At 40.6% G+C, this 24,999-nt stretch overlaps 1 protein-coding gene and 1 non-coding gene across 2 annotated transcripts; both read right to left on the reverse strand.

The window, feature by feature from the left end:
- Positions 1-4,439: 4,439 nt before the first annotated feature.
- Positions 4,440-5,361, reverse strand: LOC104596931 (uncharacterized). The gene is made up of 4 exons (XM_088888272.1): positions 5,196-5,361; positions 4,822-5,090; positions 4,566-4,620; positions 4,440-4,495 (listed from the first exon to the last, which is right to left on the reverse strand). The coding sequence occupies exons 1-4, from the start codon at positions 5,359-5,361 to the stop codon at positions 4,440-4,442; spliced, it is 546 nt and encodes a 181-aa protein (XP_088744398.1).
- Positions 5,362-19,565: 14,204 nt separating this feature from the next.
- LOC148791643 (U6 spliceosomal RNA) lies at positions 19,566-19,672 on the reverse strand. Its single transcript, XR_016077022.1, has one exon. It is a non-coding gene; the product is annotated as a U6 spliceosomal RNA (small nuclear RNA).
- Positions 19,673-24,999: the final 5,327 nt, after the last annotated feature.

Here is a 24,999-nt window from a genome sequence, read left to right on the forward strand (position 1 = left end):
GAGTTTGGAGTCACCACCTAAATTTTTAGAATTGGGAATTTAGAAAAACTTGGGATTTTTCAAGAAAAACATTTTGGTTCCTTGATGACTCGTTGCTCGATGGGGATGAGATTCTTAGGGTTCAGGGACCAAGGTATGGTGCGGGAAGGTGTTAAGCACCCCACACACGTCAGGTTGAACCGGCCTCTAGTTCACCAATGTTCCAAGGAAAATTTTATAATCTTGGGCAATTAAAAGAAAACACATATTGGAACTAAGAACACGTAAACAAAAAAAAGCACCATGGAGCATAAGTCACTAAAAAAATTCAAGAGAAGGGAAAATGATTTAATGATTAAAGTATGTAAGCTATGGCTACAAGGAAGTGAGAAAATAAAAATTAATGAAATCCTAGTGGCAAGCAATGCTAATGTACTCTAGAATGCAAGACTAGAAAAAGCAACAATAAACACTTAGGGAGGGATACTTGTATGCTGAATGGATTGCTAAAAACCAATGGACAGTTAAACCCTGAAAAATCTAAACGATTTTGACCGGTACTAGGAGTTCCTACCTGATCAAATGGTTATGCATGAGGAATGAAGAAATCTACAACTTAAACTACTAAAACACATACTAGCTGCGATGTTTATTGGTATAAGGGAGGAGAAAGTACACGAGCAATGACGAGGATTTGGAGTCCACTCACATCAAACCCATTACATGCTGAGAACGTAAACGTTGATAGGGGCAACTATGCAATGAGTTTTAAAAAGAAAGGAATAACCGCAATGCCTGCTGAGAACTAAGAGGACAAAGGAAGAAAGAAAAAAGAAAAAGAATTAGAAAAAGAACGGACAGATTGGAAGGGTGAGATTGGATGTCCAATGAAACAAGCTAAATAACTAAATAATTAAATAAACTTGGACCTTCACTCTAAAATTTAAAACAGAAAAGGGGGAGATGAGATTTCGGTTAAAACATGTTCAATGCTAAGTGTAAAAGAAGTGAAAGTGATACTGATGCCGAATGCCGATGCTAAGGATAGATGTGTTAAAATTCTAAAGTGGTTTACACGATTAAAACAAAGAAAATGAATGCATGCACACAACCATCGAATTTGAAAATTGGTATAAAGCTATGAGACAAAATAGAAGTTATAAAAGAAACGGATAAAGAAGAGTGTGGGAAATCGGATGCAATCCATGAGATTATAGTCTTTGCATAGCTAATATGCTGATTCTACTAAACTACTTCCAAGAAGAAAACTGAGAACAGAAATTGTCTGAAAAACAACTAGGTAAATCAAGAAAATTTAAACAAGTATCTGGAATGACAAAGGAAAGGAAGAATTCCATGCGCATTGCTTGGTCCAGCCGTCATTATCTTTAATGTGTATCAACTTCAAACTTCAGTTGTTTACCATGCCTCTTGAGTGCTATAGGTTATGAAGAATGTGCCCCAAATTATGTAGATGATCCACTGAAAGTATGTGGTGTCGTTGTTTCAAACATGCTTCATGCTTTCTTCCTTGACAATTTGTGCGACATAGGGTTTCTTGGACTGATACTATTATGGAGGGACGCAAGGGACGTGAGAGGAGGTGGGGAGTGAGTTTAGGATGTGGGTAAGGGAAGCTTGGAGCTGTTTGGGACGTGAAGGGGGTATTCTTTGGGCTAGTGAGTGTAGGATCATCTCCCTAGGCTTTTCTTGTGTGTTTTGGATGTGAGAAAGGGGTGGGAGATTGATTGAGAGAATGGTGACATTCCAAGTTTAGATAATTTGGCTTGATTGGTTGGAAGCCATAGCTGGTCAAATCATAGATTTTTAAGATGTTTCTATAGGCTGAGGGGAAGTTTGGGTCCTGGAGATTGAGTCTAGCTTCGGGTATCAAGATAGAGGGGTAAACAATATTGGATTTCGGTGATCTTGGTGTCATTGGGTTTGGGTTTTTAGGCTTTACGTACCTATGGTATCTGATTTTATATTTGATATGAAATGAAGATTATGATCAAAATGACTCTGATCGGACGATCGGAATCGGTTCCGGCTTCGAGTCTCAGGATGAAGGGGTAAACGGTGTTGGATTTGGGTGATCTTGGTGTCATTGGATTTGGATTTTCAGGCTATATGTATCTATAGTATTGGATTTCTGATTTGGTGTGAAATGTGGTTTAGGGTCAAAATGACTCCAATCAGATGATCAGAATCGGTTCTGGGTTTGGGTCTAAAGATGAAGGGGTAAACAATGTCAGATTTGGGTGATATTGGTGTCGTTGGATTTGGATTTTTGGGCTCTACGTACCTATGGTTTTAGATCCTTGACGCACTAACTTTTGTAAAATTCCAAAAATAACCCCAGGTCGACCGCAAGGTTAGCTGAAGCATGCTTGAAGCTCAAAATGCTGTTGAAAGACTAAGGGGCACAAAAATGGGGTGTCTACACCATCAACATGGCTAGAGAGAACAGCCGCGGAGGTTGCCATGTTCCATCCTCAACTAGCTCAACCATCATCCGAACACCACTCCCTCAGTTCTGAAGTTAAGGAGTGTAGTGCTCGGACACAACTAAGTGTGGAAGAGTTTTGTAGTCCTTGATTGAGGAACTTTAATTTTTCAAGTTGATTAGCCTTGAGTCAAGTCGGTTAGCAAGGTGGACCAGCCAATTCGACGCTTGTGCTATTTCCTAGGTGGGTCGGTAGACACGTCATTTCATTTTCCCGAGGTCACGCGCGTGCAAAGGGCCATTGGCATCTTTTATAAAAGGAGAGTGATGAGTCATTTCACTTTCTCATTTTGATTGAGCAATCTTAGGAGTTTGGCATGAAGTAGTCCTCGGCTGGTGATTCAAGTGTTTCGTGGTGTAATCTCTTCATCTCTTCAATAAGATGACTTCATCTTCCTCGTCTTCTTGTTCCTCCTCTTCGTCTAGTTCTTGCTCATCGAGTGGAAAGTCTGAGCTAGGATCTCATCTTGAGGTTGTTGCACTCGGCCTCATGGCCGAGGTCAAAGGGCCTAAAGGTGAGGGTGCTGTAGTGGAGGAGGTCACGGCCCTCTGAGAGGTTGAGGTTGACGAAGCCAAAGTAGAGCTTGTGTTAGAAGAAGGGCCCAGCACCCCTGTGCAGTTCGGTAGTTGCTTCGTGTCTTCACCTTGCAGACTGACTCCTGGGGACTTGGCTTGAATTAGGGCCCTTTATTGTATTCCCAAGGAGTATGAGCTAAGGTCTTTCGGTATTTGTGAGAGAGCTACTTCGGCTTAGCGAGTGAGCTTTAGAGATACGAGCATAGCCTAATAGTTGGGCTAAGGTTTCCTTTTAAGTGAGGGTATTGCAGCGGTGTTGAAGTGGTACCATGTCTAACCGGTTTAGTTGATGCTCGACTCCTTTAGGTACCTAGTTAGTCTTCTCTTCTATTGCTCGGTTCATGATGTGGATATCACCCTGCCGATGTTTTCGTACTTTCTGCATTGGAAGAAGCACCGACAGGGTTACTATTATTTCTCGTCTCGACAGCATAATAAGGTACTCATTGGGGACCCTCCTCGGTGAAATACAAGAACAATATAGGTAGTTCTGAATGGATGAGAAGTGATTGGCCCATATCTAATAGAGTTTGGTTTCTCCTTTCCGACACACCGTTTAATTGTGATGTAGCATGAGGAGACAACTATGATACAATTCCATTGTCCTTAAGGTACTCCCTGAATTCATCGAAGAGATATTCACCTCATCGATCTGATTGAAGGGTTTTGATGTGTCTCCCCAACTATTTCTCGACTTCTTGTCTAAACTCTTTGAACTTTTCAAAGGATTCAGACTTATGTCTCATTAGGTACACATAACCATACTAAGAATAATCATTAGTGAAAGTTATGAAATAATAGTGCTAGTTGTGTGTCCTAACATTCATGGGACCACATACATCAGTATGTATCAGGTCAAGTGTGCATGTAGATATTTTAGGCTTACCCATAAATGGTCATTTCATCATCTTACCCTGAAGGCAAGGTTCACAAGTTAGATGATCTTCTACAGTTAGAAAATCCAAAGGACCATCATTTACTAATCTTGTGATATGATCTATGTTAATATGGCTAAGTCGGTAATACCACAGGCACATGGGATTAACCATATCACATGTTCTTTTCTTGGGGATTATTTCTAACGTAGTTTTGATTATATTCATTTCCATAAAAAGATGGAGGACATAAAGATCATTCTCAAACTCTCCATAGGTAAGGAATTTGTTATTCAATTTAATAGTAATCTAATCACTGAAAAAAATAGAATAACCATCCTTACGAAATTTTGAAAATGAAATCAAATTGCTTTTAAGTAATGGTACCTAAACACAATCTCTAAGCATTACAATGCCTTCTCTGAAAATAAAATCTACAGTTCCTATAGTTGTAGCTGCAACTATTGTAGAAGTCCCCAAGTAAAGAATCACCTCATCATCATTCAATCTTTTGCTTTCTCTGAAGCCCTGCAATGTATTACATGCATGAGTAAAAGCCCTGAAGTCAATACACCAGGATGCATAAGTAACCAGCATATTGGTCTCTATGACAAGAGATTCGAAATTACCTTCTTTGTTCTTAGATTTCAGATATTGAGGATAGTTCCTCTTTCGGTGTCTGGTCTGTTTTCAGAAGTGACATTCATTCGATGACTTGTCTTTCTTCTTCCTTTTTGGCTTGCCTGCTTTCTTCTGAGGCCTCTTCTTTCCCTTCCACTTTCTTTTGACTGATTTTCCACCTTCAACTAGCATGGCTACCGACTTGTCCTTCTTAATTAATTCTTCAACCCTCTACAGCATATTGTTGAGTTCTTGAAGGCTAACATTTAGCTTGTTCATGTTGTAACTCATGACAAACTGATTAAAGGAGGGAGGCAGAGAGTTTAGGACAGCATCAATCTTGGTGTCATCATCGAGCTTGAATCCAAGTTTCTCTAGTTCGTTTATGTACCCCATCATCCGCATGACATGGTCATGAACTGGTTGGCTCTCGGTCATCTTCATGGTCATCAATATCTTGAGGACCTTCTTATAAGCAGAACGATTCTGATCCTCATACATAGTCTTTAGACTATCCAGAATGTCTTTACAGACTACAATCTTATCGAATTGTCTCTAGATAGCATTATCTAAAGATGCTATAACGCAACATTTGGCAAGAGATTTTTTCTCTTCCCATTCTTGACACTCTCTCTTACAAGCCTCAGAAGCCCTATTACCCGGATGTTCTGGAGTTGGGTTCTTGGCAACCTTGTCCAATTTCTCGAACGTAAGGACCATATTAAGGTTCCAGCACCAGTCAGCATAGTTGGGTCCCTTAAGTTTATTGTCATCCAACAGTTTCGCGAATTGTTTGTGTGCCATTTCTGATAAAATGCAAAAAATATTAGTCCACGACCTAAAATTGATTCATGTTATCTTACATAGAATGGTATTTTATCTATGTTCCATCTCCGTTTATTTATCTTTGAGGTTTCCCTCCTATTTCAGTAATAGGGACACAGAGCATGTCCTTGGAAATATGGGAAATCACATAGGTGCATGGAGCCAACTGTTTCAGCTGCAAAACCCCACCACTATCTATGAAAGATCATATCCACCCATCTAATGAGTTTTCCCTTTGGCCGCCATCAGACAAGGTTCATTGCCATTTTAGGTTAAACCTTTCTGTCTGGTAAGTGTTGACCCGTCATATCGTGGACCTCAAGGTACCGTGAAAGAGTCTTCCATTTTAGGATAGGCCTCTCCCATCTTGGTCTATGACATCCCTATCATCTCATGAAGCAATCCAACCAACTGGACCAGCAAAATGGATAGCCCAATTTTATGGTGCATCACCCACCGATTCAGTCGGCCTTCATGCTAATGACAAAAGGTCTTTAGAGAATTCATCATATGATATTCCTTATCTCTTGCACTTATATTAATCCAGAGGGAATAAGCAAAATAGCCCCTATGTCTCTGGTTTAGGTCATACCAAAATGGCTCCCACTAACTTTCATAAAATCTGATTCAAATGGGTCGAAAACGGGTTAGGATTCCGCGGGGTTCCTCTTGCGGAGGAACCTGATTTGGGGGCCCATTGAGAAAGGAGATCATCCAATGATCTTTGGGCATCGTGGCACTGATGTGCATTTAGCATGATGTTCGCAGAGAGCCACATACGATTAAACTTGGGTCAAGCACTTATGGCCTATGTACGAATCACATTCAACACATTACAAGCATTCACAATCACAAATTGATCCAATCAATTAAAAACTTGTAAAAACCCTAATTAATTTAAGTTAACACACAATCATCCCATTAAAGGCCCATGAATTATCCAATAATATCATCTAGGTATTTGGGCTAAACTACAAAAAGCAATTCGACCCATATAGCAGTTATGCTGAACTAGGTTGATGTTGCTTTAACTTAATTAGGTTTTCAAGAGAGGGTCGAATTGGTCCATGTGATGGGCCATCAAACCGCTGGCCCATAACCAAATTTGAGCCACTTAAGACGTGACTCATGGGGTTGAGATCAGACCCTATCGAACCATTGGTTCAGTCCAACCAATTTGGACCAAACTAGGTCAACTCGGCATAGGGTTTGGTGTTCAAAACATGCAACAATCTAATCCGGACGAACTGAAAACCTGCAAAAATCTCCTTCTTCTCCGTGCGCTCCAGCATGTCTTCCAATGTAAAAAAAAAAATAGAAACCCTAATTTTCTATTAATTACAATAGAATAAATCCTAATACATTTTTCTAAGAAGAAAAAAATATTTATAGACCAAAGATCAAATAAATAATTCCCGGGTGCGCAGATCATGGCACCAATTAAAGAATTTGATCTCCATCACACAAACAGTCCAAAAATCCAATAAATAATAATATAACAATATTAAAATTATATCAGAATATAATAAAATTAATTTCAGATCAAATTGCCCAAAATCTGAGAATCGATTTCTCAAAAAACTGCTAATTGCGCAAATCGAGTAAAACAATTCTGCCGATTTGGGTTTTGCTTATGATTTAGTTTATTTCGGTTCAAGATTGAACCTAGCTCTAATACCACTGAAGGAAGGGCAATCCATCATATGGATTACCAAACCATGCCAGATGGTTGGGGGAAATTTCAAAAATTTTCTTTTTACCCTTTTCAGGAAACGTATTCCCAATTTTAGAAAAACGGCTTTTTTCTCGAATCGTTCTTGCATCGAAACCAGACCAGATTTGAAACCAAAAGAAAGGGAGAAGTATACCTGATTCAGATTCCAAAAATTTAGCTCCCAAAGTGGAAGTTCACGCCCAAAGAGAGTACCAAAACTAGCTTCCACTGAAGATGGCATAGCTTGAATTGAAGCCAGTTTAGCAACACAGTTTTTCAGCAAAAACTGTAATCCAACAGCTTGGATTGAGCAATGGAGGTAAGCATGAATTGAATTTGATATTCTCTTACAAAAATCAGAAATCATAACTAATCTTTATCAGTTCAAGAACTGGAGGTCAAAATACGGTTTCTGGACGACAAGAGCAGAAAGAGGTAACTGAGAGCAGGTGTGATAACTAGAGCAGTTCGCCCTCCTCCTTTTTTAGGCCTTAAGGATCATCACTCCAAATCGAATTAGGAGGTTCCTAATCAAAATCTTTATTTGGATTTGGACTCTCTAAGTGGATAAGACTTATCGTCTTATCCTAATGGTTGATCCAGACCCATATTCACCCAGGTCACATGACGTTGTCTTGTGACCACTTGATTAATCTAATTAATCATCGGCTTTTGGCCCATTAAGCAAGTGGCCCACGTCCCTAGGTAGTTGCTGGCCCATTTGGTTCTCTTTGTATGGCATGGGACCCCAACAATGATCTCACATAAGCCCATATGAGTTCGGCCTAGATTCTGTGATGAAACCTGGCCGAATTCACTATCAAGTACAGTGAACCCTTGAGTCCATGAGTATGGGCTCTTAATGGGCCAAACCTTTACATTAAATGATCCTTGAATCCAACTATCCTAACTTAAGTGAGATATAGCCCATCAGGTAAAACAACCCTAAATGGTCTCTTACACTTAACCTCTCAGCCCTTAATGATCAACCATTGCCCGACCGAGAATGACCTCTCCCCTGGCTGCAAGGTGCAATGTTGCACTCTCTACTCAGATGGGTCCCAAGAATTAAAATCTTTTGCAAACCTATTCTTAAAACATAATACATATATATTATCATATAAATATATTTTTCAAAAAAAAATCTCAAACACAGTTTTAATCGACTGTCGGCAGTTTTGGTTTACATCAGAGAGAGTGCAGTCCCAATCATTCACTTTGTCCGACAAAGGGGTTGATCCTGTCACTGTGATCACCCACTCGAGTGAATTCTCAGATTACCCTAACATACCCAGGTTTTGACCCATGAAGGATCTCACTAATTGGTATATCAAAGACTGTCCAATCCGACACCCAATGTAGTACCATAATCGAGTATAGAGGTTATGTGTAATTTTCCAGTTTTGCCCACCAATCTCCAAGGTCTAGGGCATAACTAGAAATTGGTATGGGTTCAGTGTTTTAAACAAACACACACTGGATGTGCTTCGGGTCCAACCCTAGCAACTGAGACAAGCTGCCCCAACCTTCTTGGCAACACATCAGTATCAGCCTTGGCAAGATAAACTTCCCAAAGTCTATCAAATTGGTGAGAACATTCTAAACTAACACGAGTCTCATAAGAGTCCAATTTAATGGTAATTACACAAAAACACTCCAATTATAACATGAATCAATTATGTACTTTTATTCATTTACAATAAATGGATATGTACATCAATCTAATTGGAGCTAAGGGCATACACTATCTAACAGAAATTTGGTATTTTGGTAGAGCATGTTCTATGTTGTTTTTCCCTTCTCTTTCTTTCTTTTTTTTTGTTGAGATGTTCTGCCTAAAGTTGGATGGTAAGTGATGTCCATAGGTCATGCTTAGGTCTTCTAGTGGACGAGGTTTTGGTTTGGAGTTAGACGATTGGGTCTTTGACTTTATGGCCTCAATCTTGTGCTGGTCAATGTGCTTCCACGCTCTGAATGATGTCGGGGGGCTTAGTGGTGCCTGGTCTTGGAGAGTCTTACACTCTTCGGGTGGTCTATCTGTGGTCCTTGGATGGCTTTCCTTCAACCGTTGGTCGATGGTGTGCAGAGTTCAATATCCATGTTCTTATCGTTGGCCGATGGGAACATCATTCCTGTAGCGCCCATTGGGGCTTGTTTGTCTTCCAATCGTTGGTCAGCCAGGTTTCTTAGTAGCTTAGATCAGCTCGGCATGGCCATGTGTGTGAAGATTTGAGTGTCTCTGACAGGCTCAACATCCCTCCTTAGGCAAAAGGCCAAAGATTAGGGATGGGCGTGAGAGGAGTCGTTGGCTAGTGGTAGAGATTTGAGTGTCTCTGAAAGTGGACACATTTTCGGATGAGCTAAGCTGCATCTTACTTCATGGTGGGCCAAAAGCAAACTTGATGGAGTGCCTGTATGCTAGGGTTCATGCACTGGGGTGATCTCCGCAGATATCCTCGTGTATCTCCCTGAGGATGTAGTTGGCCTCTATATGGGGGAGACACCTCAAGTAGGGAAGAGTGTGTGACCGGTAGTAGAGTTGGCACCAGATGAGGCAATATCGGGTTGACCTGTGGGCGAGCCTCTTTGCTTTGGTCTGGTCCATTAAAAGGGTGTCGTCTTGGAGGCACTGTATTATGGGGTCCATCCATGATGGCTCTTGCTGGATTAGGAGGACTATCAGAGTTGCTTCTAAAATGTTGGGTTGTGTTAGAGTGTCCTTCCTGAATGTCATGCTAAGATCAAGACGAGGCAATCTTCCAAGCTTTGATAGTGCATCAGCCCAAATGTTCTCAGCTTTAGGGATCTGTTGCATGGTGAAGCTCTCAATTTGTTCAACTAGTTGAACGTCATTGAAAGCTTTAACGCGCCTTGCTCCGAGGTCCAGGGCGAATCGAAGTCCAACTATTAGGGCTTCGTACTTGGCCTCGTTGTCAATTGCCTTGAACTCGAACCTCAACACGTGCTCTTGGAGGGTGTTGTCTGAGCCAAGGAAGACGAACCCGGCTCCGCTGCCTTGTTGGTTAGATGACTCGTCCACATGGAGAGTCCAGGCTGGTGGTACCTCAACTAGATTCTATGCTGAAAAGGTACACTCGGCCAAGGCCTGGGCTTTGATGGTGGGTTGAAGTGCGTAGTCGATATTGAACTCACTCAGTTCCACACTTCATTTGATTAGGTGGTCATATGTCACTAGCCTTTGCATGACTTGCTTTAGTGGCTGGTTGGTAAGTACACAGACACAATGTGCTTGAAAGTACAGCCTGAGCTTCCTAACCGAGGTGACAAGAGCTAGGGTGACCATCTCTAGGTTCGAATATCGTGTTTCTAATTCGGTGAGCACCCTACTGGTGTAGTAGATTGTCCTTTGAGTCTAACCTTCCTCCTTCACTAACACCAAGCTTACCACTTCATCACTAGCAAACAGGCAAAGCAAAAGTTGGTCTCCCGGGTTTGGTTTTGTGAGAAGGGTTGGCAAGCTTAGGTAACACTTCAGTTCTTCAAAGGACTGTTCACATTCCTTGGTCCATTAGAAGTCCTTTACCGTTTTAATGCTTTGAAGGGCAAGCACCAGTCCGTAGATTTTGACATGAATTTGCTCAACGCAACCACTCATCCAGTGAGGGGTTGCGCTTATTTGTACATCCAGGGTAACTACATGTCTAGGATGGCTTGAATCTTTTTTGTATTTCCCTTGATTCCCTCTGTGTGACCATAAAACCTACAAACTTTTCAAAGCCAACACCGAAGGCACATTTCGTCGGGTTTAGTTTCATTTGGTATTTCTTGAGTGTGCTGAAGACTTCCTTTAGATCAGCCATGTGCTGCTCGGATTTCTTGCTCTTAACCAACATGTCATCCACATGGCCTCCACATTTCGGTTGAGCTATTCCTTGAAGATGTGATTCACCAACCTTTGATAGTTAGTGCAAGCATTCTTCAAACCGAAGGGCATCACTTTGTAGCAATACAGTCCTCGGTCGGTGATGAAGGTTGTCTTCTCCTGGTCATCCAAGTGCATCTCGACTGATTGTAACTGGAGGAGGCATTCATGAAACTCAAGAGCTCGTGCCCTGTTGTTGTGTTGATGAGCTAGTCAATCCTCAGCAAGGGAAAACTGTCCTTCAAGATGGCCTTGTTCAGATCAGTGAAATCCATGCAAATCCAACACTTTCCATTGACCTTCATGACCATTACCACATTCGCCAAACAATTCAGGTAACACTTCTTGGATAAAGTCAGCACCAAGTAGCTTTTGCACTTCCTCGTTGATTACTTTCCACTGTTCTAGGCATAGCTCCTCCTCTTATTCTATCCCATGGGTCGATAGTGCGGGTCGGCATTCAAGCAGTGGGTGATGACCATAGGGCCAATCTCCAATATGTCTTTTGCGACTAAGCGAACACATCAGTGTTGTCTTTGAGGAGTTGCACAATGTCATCTCGAAGGCGGACTTCTAGGAGGGATCACACTTGGATTGTATTCTCAAGGTCTTTGCCGAAGAGGGGTACTTGGACGAGGTCTTCCACGGGTTGGTCATGCTATGTCCCTAGTTTGTCCATTAGGTCGATGTTTTCCATGGTGACTGTCTTGATGGAGTGTGGTCTCCCTCTATAGGCCATTAAGTAGCATTGCCTTGTAGTCCTTTGGTTTCCATGATCTATGCCCACTCCATATGGAGTCGGGAACTTCATGACAAAATGGTACGTAAAGACTGAGCATTCAGCATGGGTCGGCTGGGGATGGCATTGTAGGGAGACAAGACGAAGATGACAATGAAGTCGACCATCTCCGTGGTGGTGATGAGGTCATTGCCTATTAGCAGCGAAAGAGTGATTTTTCCCTGGGGTATAAAGGAGTCCCAAAAGAATCCCACCAGTGGAGTGTTGACTGGTGTCAAACGGTCTTTGTTGATGCCGAGTTGTTCAAAGAATCTTCAAAGAGGATGTCGGTTGAGCTACCTGTGTCCACCAGTATGCGTTGGACCTCAAAGTTGGCGACCTCAATAGTTTTCGCGAAAGCATCATCATGTGGTGTCTAGACCCCCCTGAGGTCATCGTCGGTGAAGGTGATAGGATGGCATAAGCTTGTCTTCGATTTGTGGGCCCAATTTCTCTCCCCTTCGACATGATGTAGTCTGGCATAAGCCTTGTGGGCCTAACTGCTCTCCCCTTCGGAGGCCATCCTGCCTGAAATGGCAGCAATGACTCCGGATGGGGCAGCTCGGGATGGTGGCGCATCAAGACGACGCTCTTCTCCCTTCGGTTTGTGCTCATTGATGTATACGAACCTGCCAAGGTATCCACGTCAGACGAGGTCTTCCAAGTGATGGCATAGGTCGCGTCAACTTTCGGTCTCATAGTCGTGGCCTTGATGGAAGATGCAAAACTTGTCTCGATTTCTTTTGTTACTCTGTGACTTCATCTTTCCGGGACACCAAATGAACCTGAGGTCACGGATCTGCATCAATATCTCAGCCCATGGTGCGTTCATAGGAGTGAAGTTTCTGTATGTCAGTGGCGGGGTTCACGATTTGCAGTCAAGTTGGCGATCCTGTCTCTTATTGTCCCTATCTAGCCTGCACTCACCTATTGGTCCTCTTCGCACCTTTGTAGTGCCTGGACTTCCTCAGCATTCATGTACTTTTATGCATGTTTCATGAGCGTGATCACGTTAAACGGAGAATTCTTTTGCAATGAGAAGCTGGACATTGAGAAGCACAGTCCGCTCATGATCAATGGGTTGGTTGCCCCATCTTCTCCATCATGGCTAGGATGCGATTGACTTTTTGCTACATGGATTAGAATTGTGCAGGGTCGACCGTAGTCTAATGTTAGGCCTCCTGAGGTGGAGAGTTGTAGAGTTAGGGAATGGGCTCCAAAGTAATCAGATGTGTTATTTGGCATGATTGTTTAGAGTGTGCGGAAGGATGTTTGGGAAATGTCTTTTTGTACATACCCCATAGACGATGCCAATCTGATGTTATCCGATCTGAGGTGTTCTAGACCGAGGACACAATCGAATGATACTACCAACTGGATGAAGTCGAGGTGGAAGGTTGAAGCCACGCACGGAGATCTACAACCAAGAGAAAGGTCAGAGGCCCGATGAGTTGTTCCCCAGGTAGGTACCCCGATGCTCAAGTCAGTTGGGTAGAGAAAGAGGTGGCCAAGCCGAGTAAGTTGAAATAATGCTTGGTCTGAGCCGAAAAGACAGTGGAGAGATATTCACATAGTGTTCTTCAAAAAGTCCCTTACCTCAAGCGGAGAATACCTATTTATAGTTGGGTGTTCGTATCCTAGATGGATAGGGCTTTCGGTGTTGTTCGAATGAGGTCATTCACCGAGGTCTTCAAGAGGTTTCCTCTTCCCTGGTAGAGCCCGCTTCCTTGTCTATGTAGGACACTCCTTCTAAGTCGTGCTCTTCTGTTACGTGTGGCATTGATGTGGCAAGAGAGAGAATGACCACAAAGGTTGCCACATGGCATCCTCAGCCAACTCAATCATCATCCAAACACCTATTGCTCATATCTGTAACCAAGGAACCTGCTTAAAAGCTATGTGTTTTATGGTTAGAAACATAAGGCAAGATGTTATATTAGGAACACCCTTCCTATTATCAATCCTTCCTTGCCAAATAGACTCTATAGGAATTACTACCAACACAGGTGAAATAGTTGTCACCTATAAGTTATGTCAAAAGCCAAAAATAACGGCAGAAAATACTTTGAGAGAACACTTAAAAAATAAAGTCAATTTTATTTCTGAATTACAAACCAAAATAAAAGAAAAATAGTTGGCTAAATCCTTAAAAGAGCCAGAAATCGAATTAGAAAGAAACCCCAAGTGCATTTTGGTATAGAAAGAAACACATAGTGGAACTTCCATATGAGGAAGGATTCGATGAGGATTAAATTCCTACCAAAGCCAAACCCATCCACATGAATAGAAAATTATTAGAAATCTACAAGAATGAAATTCAAGAATTATTAACTAAAGGCTTAATTAGACCAAGTAAGTCTCCATGGAGTTGCCCAGTGTTTTATGTATAAAACGCAGTCCAAATGGAAATAGGTACCAAGGCTAGTGATTAACTATAAACCACTCAACAAAACTTTGAGATGGATCACATATCTTATCCCCAACAAACAAGACCTAATTAATAGGTTATATGATGCAGAAATATTTTCCAAGTGTGACCTAAAATCAAGTTATTGGCAAATTCAAGTAAATGAGAAAGATAGGTATAAGATTGCCTTTACAGTTCCTTTTTGGCATTATGAATGGAATGTTATGCCCTTTGGATTAAAAAATGCTCCCTCTAAATTCCAGAGAATTATGAATGAATTTCTTAATCCTTATACCAAATTCATCATAGTCTATATAGGTGATGTATTAGTATATTCTCAATCTTTGAAATTTCATGGGAAGCATTTGAACATATTTCTCAGAGTGATGAAGGAAAATGGCTTCGATGTGTAAGCAAGGAAAACAAAGCTTTCCCAAATAGAAATTAGATTTTTAGGATATCAAATATCCAAAGGAAAAATAGCACCTATTCAGAGAGTAATATAATTTGCAGACAAATTTCTTGATGAAATAAGGGACAAAACTGAGCTGCAAATATATCTAGGTAGCCTTAACTATGTAGTAGACTACTATAAAGACTTAGCTAAAGATTGCTAGCTACTTCAAAAGAGACTAAAGAAAACTCCCCCTGAATTGAATGAGCAGTTCACTCAAATTGTGAGAAGAATAAAACAAAGACTGAAAACCCATCCATCCCTCATCTGGAAATTCCCAAAATCGTTGAAACAGATGCTAGCGAGATTGAATATGAAGGAACCCTAAAATAGCATAGGAATGGAAGAGAAGAAATTATCTGATTTACCTCTAGCACCTGGAATGAAACCCAAAGAAATTATTCTACAATCAAAAAATAAATGTTGAACATTGTTTTATGCATATCAAAATTTCAAGGAGATTTGATAAATCAGCATTTCACTCTACAAATTGATTGCAAGTCTACAAAAGAAATTTTGGAAAAACATGTTACAAATCTGGTTTCGAAACAAATATTTGCTAGATGGCAAGCTATTTTATCAATTTTCAATTTTGAAATTAAATATATTAAACAAGGTTCAAAGTATCGGAAACGTTAAGTGTATTGGAAAGGCAATTTTAAGATACATATCGGGATACGCCTTAGATACACATGCGTATCGGAGAAAAACTAAGATACGCATAGATACACTTGTAAACACAATAAATACTTTAATAAATCAAAAAAATACATCAACAACACTAAATATAAGACCTCAATGAGGTTTATATACATTAAATTAATATATTTTATTGGTTTTATGAAGAAATATATTATAGCTAATTCTAATTTCATGAAAAATCATATTCCTAACTATAATTTATAAATTATAGTTCTTAAGTTTTAATGTCTTATGGGATGAGAAAAACCAAACTCTTTTATCCAACCCTAAAACATGCATTAGCACAACTTCTATATGAAAATATAATTAACAATTATTTATTGTTTAAATAATTACTATTTATTATTCATTTCCAAAAATTATAAAAAACAAATAAACATTTTATAATATATTAAAAAATAGTTATTAAAGAAGAATTTTCAATTGTGCATATGATAGATCATCCATAAAATTATAACATATTCAGTCATTGTGATCAAATGATAAACTATAATTAATTAATTATTTATTTTTTTAATTCTAAAAAAATTAAAAAAAATAATTATTAAAGAAGAAATTTCAATTGGTTTATGGATAAGATAAATCACCCGTAGAATTATAATATATTCAATTGTTATGATTCAATGAAAAAATATAATCAATTATTATTTATTATAATTCTATAAATATAAAAAAATAAAAAATAATATTAAAGAAGAAACTTCAATTGCTTTATGGATATGACAGCTAAATCCATAGATCTAAAACATATTTAGACTTTATAGGCAAAGAAAAAACTTACATTTTCAAATTTTTTGTTAATTTATATTTTCCCCAAATATCTTCATTAAATTTCCAAAAATCTACTAATAGCACAAAAAATTGAAATTTTGAATGTAAGAAATGTAGATCAACATAAAGTTAAACATTCAAAAAAAAAGGAAATAACCAGATATTATATGAAAAAATTTACCTATTTTTGCCTTATTTTTTCAAAAGTTGAAAAATCTTTAAAAAAATTAATGGTTCACACTAGTTTCTTGTAAAATTTTTCAAATCTAGCACTCTAGGAATGAAGTTTGGAGTTTTAGAGTCATTTGAGGGTGAAAAAAAGGAATATTTCGGGGAAAAGAAGCTTGTTTCCCCTTTAAACTTTTTACTTTTTGGCTATATCTTTTTTGTCAATACGCCCTGATACACCCCTGATATGCATGAAAAAAGAAGAAACATTCAATTTCCATGCGTGTCCTGTATTGGTTTTTAAAAGATACGATATTGGGCGTATCGTATCAAAATTTTAAACCTCGATATTAAAGGATCTGATAATGCTTTGCTAGACTTTTTTACCTGAAAATTCCTTTAAGGGCATTTAATAAAAGATGGCCAGCATGAGAAAAGATCTCCCTCCAAGTCCTTATCAAAGGCATCAATGAAGAACTAATCAGTCAAGCCCATGAACTTATCAGTTGGGGTCAAGCTCTTCTAGGAGTACCCCAGCTCTTCTCCCTTAATTAGGGAATCTTCACTAGCAATTGATGAGGCTAATTCAAGCCAGCACATAACCAATCAAACAGATCATGTTGTAACAATAAGTCACGGAGAAGCCTCAATGATAACTTTTCATGTCAACCTAGAAGGTGCCCTTCAGTGTATCACCTCCAAATATCTAGAAGGCCATCATTTTTAGAGGTGAGCAAAAAATTTGAAAAAATGAACCGACAAAAAAAACTAACCGAAACCGAACCAAAAAATTGGTTAACCAAACCGATAAGTTCGATTTCGGTTAACCTTATAAAAAACCGGTGGTTAATCGAACTAACCAGTATATATAGAATAATATTATATATTATATTTTTTTATTTTTTTAAATCGAATAAACCTGGGTGTGCACCTGTGGCCTATCCGCCTTTTCATTTTTCCCTTTCCTAGTTTCCAACTTTTAAAATCGATTTTAAATGGGACAAAATTTTCAATTTTCCCCTTTCCCAAGTCCTAACAGGCTGTTGCACACTCGCCGGAGCCGAGTGAATAAACCTGGGCAAACACTCGCCTTTTTCAATTTTCCCCTTCTTCGAAAATTGAAACCTAAACCAATAAACCTAATAGCCTATTAGGTTTCCCCTTTCCCAGTTTCCCACTTTCCCCTTTCTCACTCTCTCAGTCCTTGTTTCTTCGTCTTCCCCAATCCCCAGCTTTTTCCTCTGGTGCCAGTCATCCCCATTTTTTCCCTATGTCTCTTTCTCTCTCTAAGTCTTTGTTGCCTATCATCTTCATCTTCGTCATGCCAACCATCAAGCAAACAAGCATGCCGCAACAATGCAACATCAATCGCCACCTCGCCGGCAAGCACCAAGCCAGCTTAGCCAACCCTAGCTACAACAACTAAGTAACCAACCAAGACGTCGGTCGCCACCTCGACTCCGCCAGGACCACCACCTCCTAGGCTCTGTTTGATTGTCTCTGTCTCTCTCGTCTCTCATCTTCGTAGCTCTGTTACCTTTTAGGCTTTCACTTCAGGCAACAACAACCACCAACCAGTCCGACACTGGCAAATCATCGGCCACCACTTCGCCCTCACCGGTTCGCTCCTCTGCCATGCTTGTTCAAGTATTTTTTTCTTAATTTTTAATGCAAAAAAAAATTGAACTGCGCTTAACCGGTCCACTAGTTAACCAATGGACTGGTTAATTGTTTACATCGATTTGGTTCTAGTTTAAAATTTAAAAAAGTCGATCAGGTCGGTTCGGTTAAAAAAAAACCCACAGTCCTGTTAACCAAACCGTGAGCACTCCTAATCATTTTATGGTCTACGAATTAGGCAAAGACCAAAAATACTATGAAAAGATTCTCCTTCATATAGGATCATCATGAATTCAGCATTATTTCTAAGAAAATAATAAGACTGAAATAGCTTATTCTAATTAAGTAATCGTCAAATTCATGACTAAGGAAGCATGGGGAAAATTAGTAAGCCCCAACTCGTTACCAAGGCAATCCGAGGACCCAGAGCATTTAACTATTAGGACTATCTAGATGCTTGGCACAAAGTATTCTTAACCCAGAATTCGATTCTCTAAAGATTTCCAAGGCCCACATCTAGAATGGGTATATGTTTGGTAGACCACTTGGGAAGCCTCATATAATATTTTTCCCAAACCAGAGTAATTAGATAAAAACATAAAGTTTGGTCAAGGAAGAAGTTATTTGAAATTTGAACATGTAAAACAATTTGAGTTCTTCAAGACTTACCATCTCCCTAGGATTCTAAAGTGGAGCTATCATCTAGACGTTTCATGGATGCCCCTAGCCATTAAGAGAGTTATGGAAATAAAGTGGTGGGATAAATTTGATCTCACATAAACTCTAAAGCCAATGGAAGACAATGAGGTGTTCTAGGCGATGTTCGAATCTTATCAAGAAATGTTCAGAAGCAAGTTTCCTAATCTGGACTCCATCGAACTCGAAGAGATGTCTCTTCAGTTCATAGAAAAGATGAAAGAAAAAGGCAAAGGAATCTCTAAGGACATCAAGACTGAAGGTATTTGGTCCTTAGCCCCCATTAAGGCCTCAAGGGAAGAGTGGGCCTCAAGGAAAAATAGTGGGATTTAAGGGAAGAATATGCATGGCAGGAGCGGATCCTGGAAGATTATAAGGCGGAGTTGGAGGACCTGAAGAAATTTGAAGAAACAAGTGGGGTGTTGGACGCAATATCTGCCATACGGAAAGAGTGGGCCAAATGACCATTGATTTTTGTTGTGATGTAATGGACTATTCCAGGATTGTCCCGTCATTGTATGATAATTTTTGTTAACTAGTGCAGGATTTAATTATGCTCAGTATTAATCTTGTTGCATATTGTAAAAGGTTTTTCAAATTCTAGATCTTCGTAATAGTCAACCGCATTGTGTATTTATTGGCTTTTTGATGCTTGTGTGAGAGGGTTTATCGTAGTGCGTTGAGGTATGTGGGGAACATAATTGCAGTATGCTATCCTTGTGCCTACACATATCACGCTATAGGGCTGTAGAGATAGGCATTTTTACGATGTTGCTTTATCGCAATTGAATGCGAGTACTCTGTTGCTTTGTCGCAAATTGTTTAGCGCTTATATGCGTTGCCATGCCTTAAATTGGTGAGGTCATTCATAAGTTGTGCGATGGGCCCTTGGTCCAGTGCGACGATAGTAGTGTGTTATTATTAATGTTGTGTGAGTGAAATTTGTCCTATCAGATTTTGGTGGGGGTGTGGGGGTTGTGCGTCGTGTTGACAAAGCCCCTGGCGATTTTGTGGATATGTATCATCTCTACGCAGGGGTCACGCTAATCTTCTCTACATCATTCCAATTTTATTGTTGATTGTTGTTCCTTAAGAAGTTAAGGCTCTGCACCGATTGATATAATTGGGGATCAATCACGACATAGATAGGTAGCATAGGTTGGATTTTCATTGCAACTATGTTTGGAGAAGTGAAATGTTGTTTGTCAGCGAAATTTTATTGTCAATGTAGAGATAAATGAAGTTTATTTTCCATTAGTTCATCACAATTTAGATAGAGTGTTTGTATGAATTGAGTAAGAATCACTTCTACCATCGATAAAGCCCTCAAATGGTTACATTGGGGTGTGGATGTGCCTGGGTTTGCCAAGACTTTAGTTGTGCCTGGGGTTTCCAAGACTTTGTCTGTGCCTGGTGTTGCCAGGGCTTTGTTTGTGCCTGAGGTTGCTAGGGCTTTGTTTGTGCCTGGGGTGCCGGGGCTTACTGAAGTGCTCGGGGTGTCTAGGACTTTGGTAGTGTGCCTGGAGTGCCAGGGCATATTGATGTGCTCGGGGTGTTCAGGGCTTTGTATTGTGCCTAGGGTGTTGGGTCTTACTGATGTGCCCGAGGTGTCCAGGGCTTTATAGTGTGTCCGGGGTTGCCAGGACTTTGTCTATGCCAAGTGTTGTTAGGGCTTTGTCTGTGCCTGGGGTTGATAGGGCTTTGTTTGTGCCTGGGGTGTCGGGGCTTACTGAAGTGCTCGGGGTGTCTAGGGCTTTGGTAATGTGCCTGGGGTGCCGAGGCTTACTAATGTGCCCGGGGTGTCGAGGGCTTTGAATTATGCCTGGGGTGCCAAGGCTTACTGATGTGCTCGGGGTGTCTAGGGCTTTGCATTGTGCCTGGGGTGCTAGGGCTTACTGATTTGCCTGGGTGTCTAGGGCTTTGTAGTGTGCCTGGGGTGTCAGGGCTTACTTGATATGCCCAAGGTGTCCAGGGCTTTCGCATGGAGCATGTGGCATGTAGTGCCCTGGTTTGTCAGGGCTTTGAGAGTATAATAGAGCAGCTTGTATTGCTATAAGTAAGGTATTTATGTAAGCAAGTAAAAGAGTGATCATTCATTTTGTCACAGATTGTGGTTATGAACAAGACATGTATATAAGCAAGTAAAAGAGAAACTATTCATTTTGTCACAGATGCATGTATTCTTAATTGAAGGGTAGAGCAACTTTATCGTAATGATAATGCTAGACTTCATCGCAAGCAAAGAGTGATTGAAGAAAGTACATGTAAAACATTGTAGATTTTTTCATAAAACATGTACACTGGCTTGTGTGGATACAGAATTACATAGCTAATCAAAGTAAAGTTTCAACTAGTAACCATTTATGGTTTCATCATCCTCGCTTTTGTCTATAGTTTTTGATACATAGTAGCCCGAGCTGTGGGCTTCTTTTATCAAGTATAGCCCTTCCTAAGTTGGTGTGAACTTTCCTACAGACTTGCCTTGTCTAACATCGAACGTTGTCTTCAATACTTTATCCCCCTCTTTGAAGCTTCTAGGCCTTAAGTGTCTATTGAAGTTGTTAGCTAGGGCCTATATGTACTTGCTTTGCTCTTGTGAGGCTGCGTCTTTGATTTCATCTACTAGCTTGAGTCTTTCTGCAATCAGTGCATCTAAGTCTTCTGGCTTGATTTTCTTACCAATTGCGAAAGCTACCCTGGTAGATACAACCTTTATTTCAGTTGGAAGCACTGCCTTGCCCGTAGACTAAGGACTAGGGTGTCGCCTATGTACTTTTCCTGATAGATGTGCGATAAGCCCAAAGTGTTTCTGATAACTTGTCTGCCCAATCCCTTTGATTATTGGCCACTATTTTGCTCAACATCCTTAGCAACGTCTTGTTTATGGCTTCTACCTGACCATTTCCCTGGGGTAGTATGTCATAGATGTTCCTAATATAGCCCTGTATTGCCTTAGGAGGTCACGGACTTCTTGATTTTTTATGAACAGGCCGTTATTGGTTAGTATCCGCATTGGTACTCCAAATCTGTGGGTTGCTTCTAGTACATCATCAATCTCTTCACCGGCTAAGCATTGCAGAGGTTTTCCTGTATGTGATTTCCTGTACAGCACTTCGTCTTGGAGGTAGAACCTCTTGACCTTAGATAATAGATTCCTTCGCAATTGGATATCGAAGGGGAGTGTGTTCTTGTAGATATTCTATGTACATCCTCCTCCAATCCTCATCGCAGACTATTAGACATTCTCTGTCATCTGCCAGTGGGATGCATTTGTCGCAATCTCTTTGTACCTTAGCAGAGTCCCACTTCATCATAGGCCAGTAATACCCTAACCCCTATAGTTTACAGAATATGGTACTGGTGACATTCCCGCAATTGGCTTTATGAACTTCGTTCAGCATCGCTTTCGCCTCTGACTTGCCTAGGCACCTTGTCCTTACGCCGTTTGATTCTCTATGGTATGGCACCCCGTTCACCAGTTGGAACTTTGCAATTAGCCTAATGTCTTGTATCCCTATGGCCTAACCTTTTAGCTTCTGCATTACTTCATACCTCCAATCTTCTGTTGCTATTTTATGCCCATTCTCCACTCGGTCCCTCAGGGTGAAAGTCGAATGTTTGTTGACTGATTGGATGGTAATCCATATTGGCTCTGCACTGGCTTGCATCTTGAACCCTAAGGTAGCTAATGCATCAGCGAACCTGTTTTTGGCTCTACTCTAATGTGGGAAGTCTACATCTAGGTTGTGGATTGGCTTCTAGATTAGGGTAGTATATGGTAGGATGGTTAGCTCCTTCACTGTCGTGCTTCCGTCAAGTTGTCCAATCACAACTTGACATCACCAATTACCTTTATCTTCTTTGTCCCAGCCTCTATTGTTTTTATCAGGCCGAGGACTAATGCTTCATATTCTACTATATTGTGGGAACAGGGGAATTGAAGTTTATATGAGTAAGTAGAGGTTTGGCCATCAGGGGAAGTTAAGGTTACTCCAACGTCGACTGAGGTACTCGTGCTACTCCCGTCAAAGGTTAGGATCCACTCTCTACTTTTGGCTAGGGCAATCATGGGCATGTCTCCAAGGACCTCTTCTGATATGGTAAAGTTAAGGCTCAATGGAAAGGTGGCCAGTAGATCCACTACTGCTTGACACTTAATGGCTCTAGGCTATGTGTACTCTATTGCATACTCACTGAGCTGCATCATCTATTTGACGAGTCTCCCGGACATAGGAGGTCTGTCCATGAAGAACTTGATTGGGTCACTTCATGTGATGGGCCTCACCTTTTGCCCCATGATGTAGTGCCTAATTTTTTGTATAGCAAAAACCAAGGCCAAGCACTATTGCTCCGTATGGGAATAGTTCTTTTCTACTGCTTTGAAGGTCCTACTGGCATAATATATGGGGAGTTCCACTTTGCCATCATCCTCCTGTGCTAGTAGGCATCCTATGGGTTCTGTCCCTATTGCGATGTATATTCTGAATTCTCACTCGTCTTTGGGTGGTAACATCATCGGTGCCCTAACCAGTGTAGCCTTTAGTTGCTCAAAAGTATTTTGATGCTTTTGAGTCCATCTGAATTCAATAGATTTCTTGACTAATTTCATCAACGGTAGAGCTGTGTGCGCGAGGTCGGGGATGGACCTTCTTAAATACGAGTTTTTTCCAATAAGGTATTTAATTGGGACTCATTCGCTGGTGGCGGAAAATCTAAGATGGCTCTGACCTTGCTTTCGTCCGGGTGTATCCCATATTGATCTACCTAGTAGCCTAGGAACTTTTTGGACTGCACCCGAAATGCGCACTTTTGTGGGTTCAATCGTAACTTATATTCTCTGCATCTTGTGAACACCTTTCTCTCAACCTCTGAGTGCTCCTTTCTTCTCCTTGCTTTGATAACTATGTCATCCATGTAACACTCTATTTCCCTGTAGATCATGTCGTGGAAGACACTAGTCATCGCTCTCTGGTATGTGGCTCTGGCATTCTTCAAGCCGATGGGCATCATCTTGTAATTGAAGTTCCCTATGGGTGTCCTGAAGGTTATGCGGGGTGCATCTGCGGGATCCATGAAAATTTGGTTGTACCCACTATTGGCATCGAGGAAGGAGAAGAGCTCATGTTCCACAATAGAGTCTATCAACACCTCGATGTTGGGAAGAGGGAACTCACCTTTCGGACAGGCCCTGTTCAGGTCCCTAAAATCGATGCAACAGCTGCGATAAGGTGGAGTTAGTATTTCGGTGTTGTACTATTGTTGAGGGACGAGGTGGAAAGATACTAACCTCAACTGCCCATTCTTCTTCTTTACTGGAACTACGTTAGCGAGCCACTGAGGGTGAGCTATAGGTTTGATGAAACCTACTTTCAAAAGCCGCTCCATTTCCTCTTTGATCTTCAAAGTTATATCTGGCTTAAAAATCCTTTGTGGCTGCTTCACTGGCCAAAATTTTGGATCTGTACATAAAGAGTGGCGGACAAGCTCTAAATTGAGTCCTTGCATCTGGTCATATGACCAGCCAAAGAAATCCTGAAATTCTGTGAGAGAGAGGTGGGTTAGATTGGTTTTAGGTTCTAAAGTTCATGCGATAAGGACATTTCCTTACCCTTAAAAAGTACAATGAGTTTTTCTCTACCCTCGGCTGCTAGCTTGGTGAATATGTATAAGGGTCTTTTGTCTATTCTGTCAGTTGCTAGGTTAATCTCCTCTAATGGTTCCTCAACCATGTCGATGGAATCCATTATGCACCACGAAGGTGCTTTGACTTCATTGCAGTATTCCAATGTATCTTCTTTCGACTTCTGAAGTTGTCCAAGTTGTTATTTGCTCAGAGGTTTTGGGAATTTCATGTCTACATGTGTCTGTGGTTTAAATGTCGTACCTTTGTGTCATGTTCAATGGTTGGATTATTGCTTATTGGCAAAGTCGTAGCGACATCGATTTGCGATGTGGTGAAATGGTATTGATTGAGACATTACTTAGGGTCTTCTATTAGAGAAATGCAAGGATTTTGTGGCAAATAAATATATATTTGATTTGGAAACACATCGATAATAGATAAAATTGAACCCCCATTTTTTTGGAAAATAAACTTCATTTTTAGTACACGCTACGATAAGGCTACATTAAACAAATTATAAAATCATACCTTAGAGATCGCTCTCTTAGCTATAGGTGATTTGTCGTCCTCAAGGTCCCCGAAGATGGTGTAGTATTCCTTCCCGTCATCACCTATCATCCGGATGCATCTGCTCCTCTTCTGACATTCTGGCAACATGTCATCCGCTGTGAACTCTACGCCGCTGCGGTCAAGACTGTAGAGTTGCAAAGGGTACCGGAATACTTTAGCAAACACTCTGATGGATAACATCTGTATTGATGTGTTGGCCCCCTGCTAGGTGAAGAACTATCGTAGTTCTTC

This window comes from Nelumbo nucifera, chromosome 5 (assembly GCF_055504915.1).
Source record: "Nelumbo nucifera cultivar China Antique chromosome 5, China Antique-T2T, whole genome shotgun sequence".
NCBI lineage: Eukaryota > Viridiplantae > Streptophyta > Magnoliopsida > Proteales > Nelumbonaceae > Nelumbo > Nelumbo nucifera.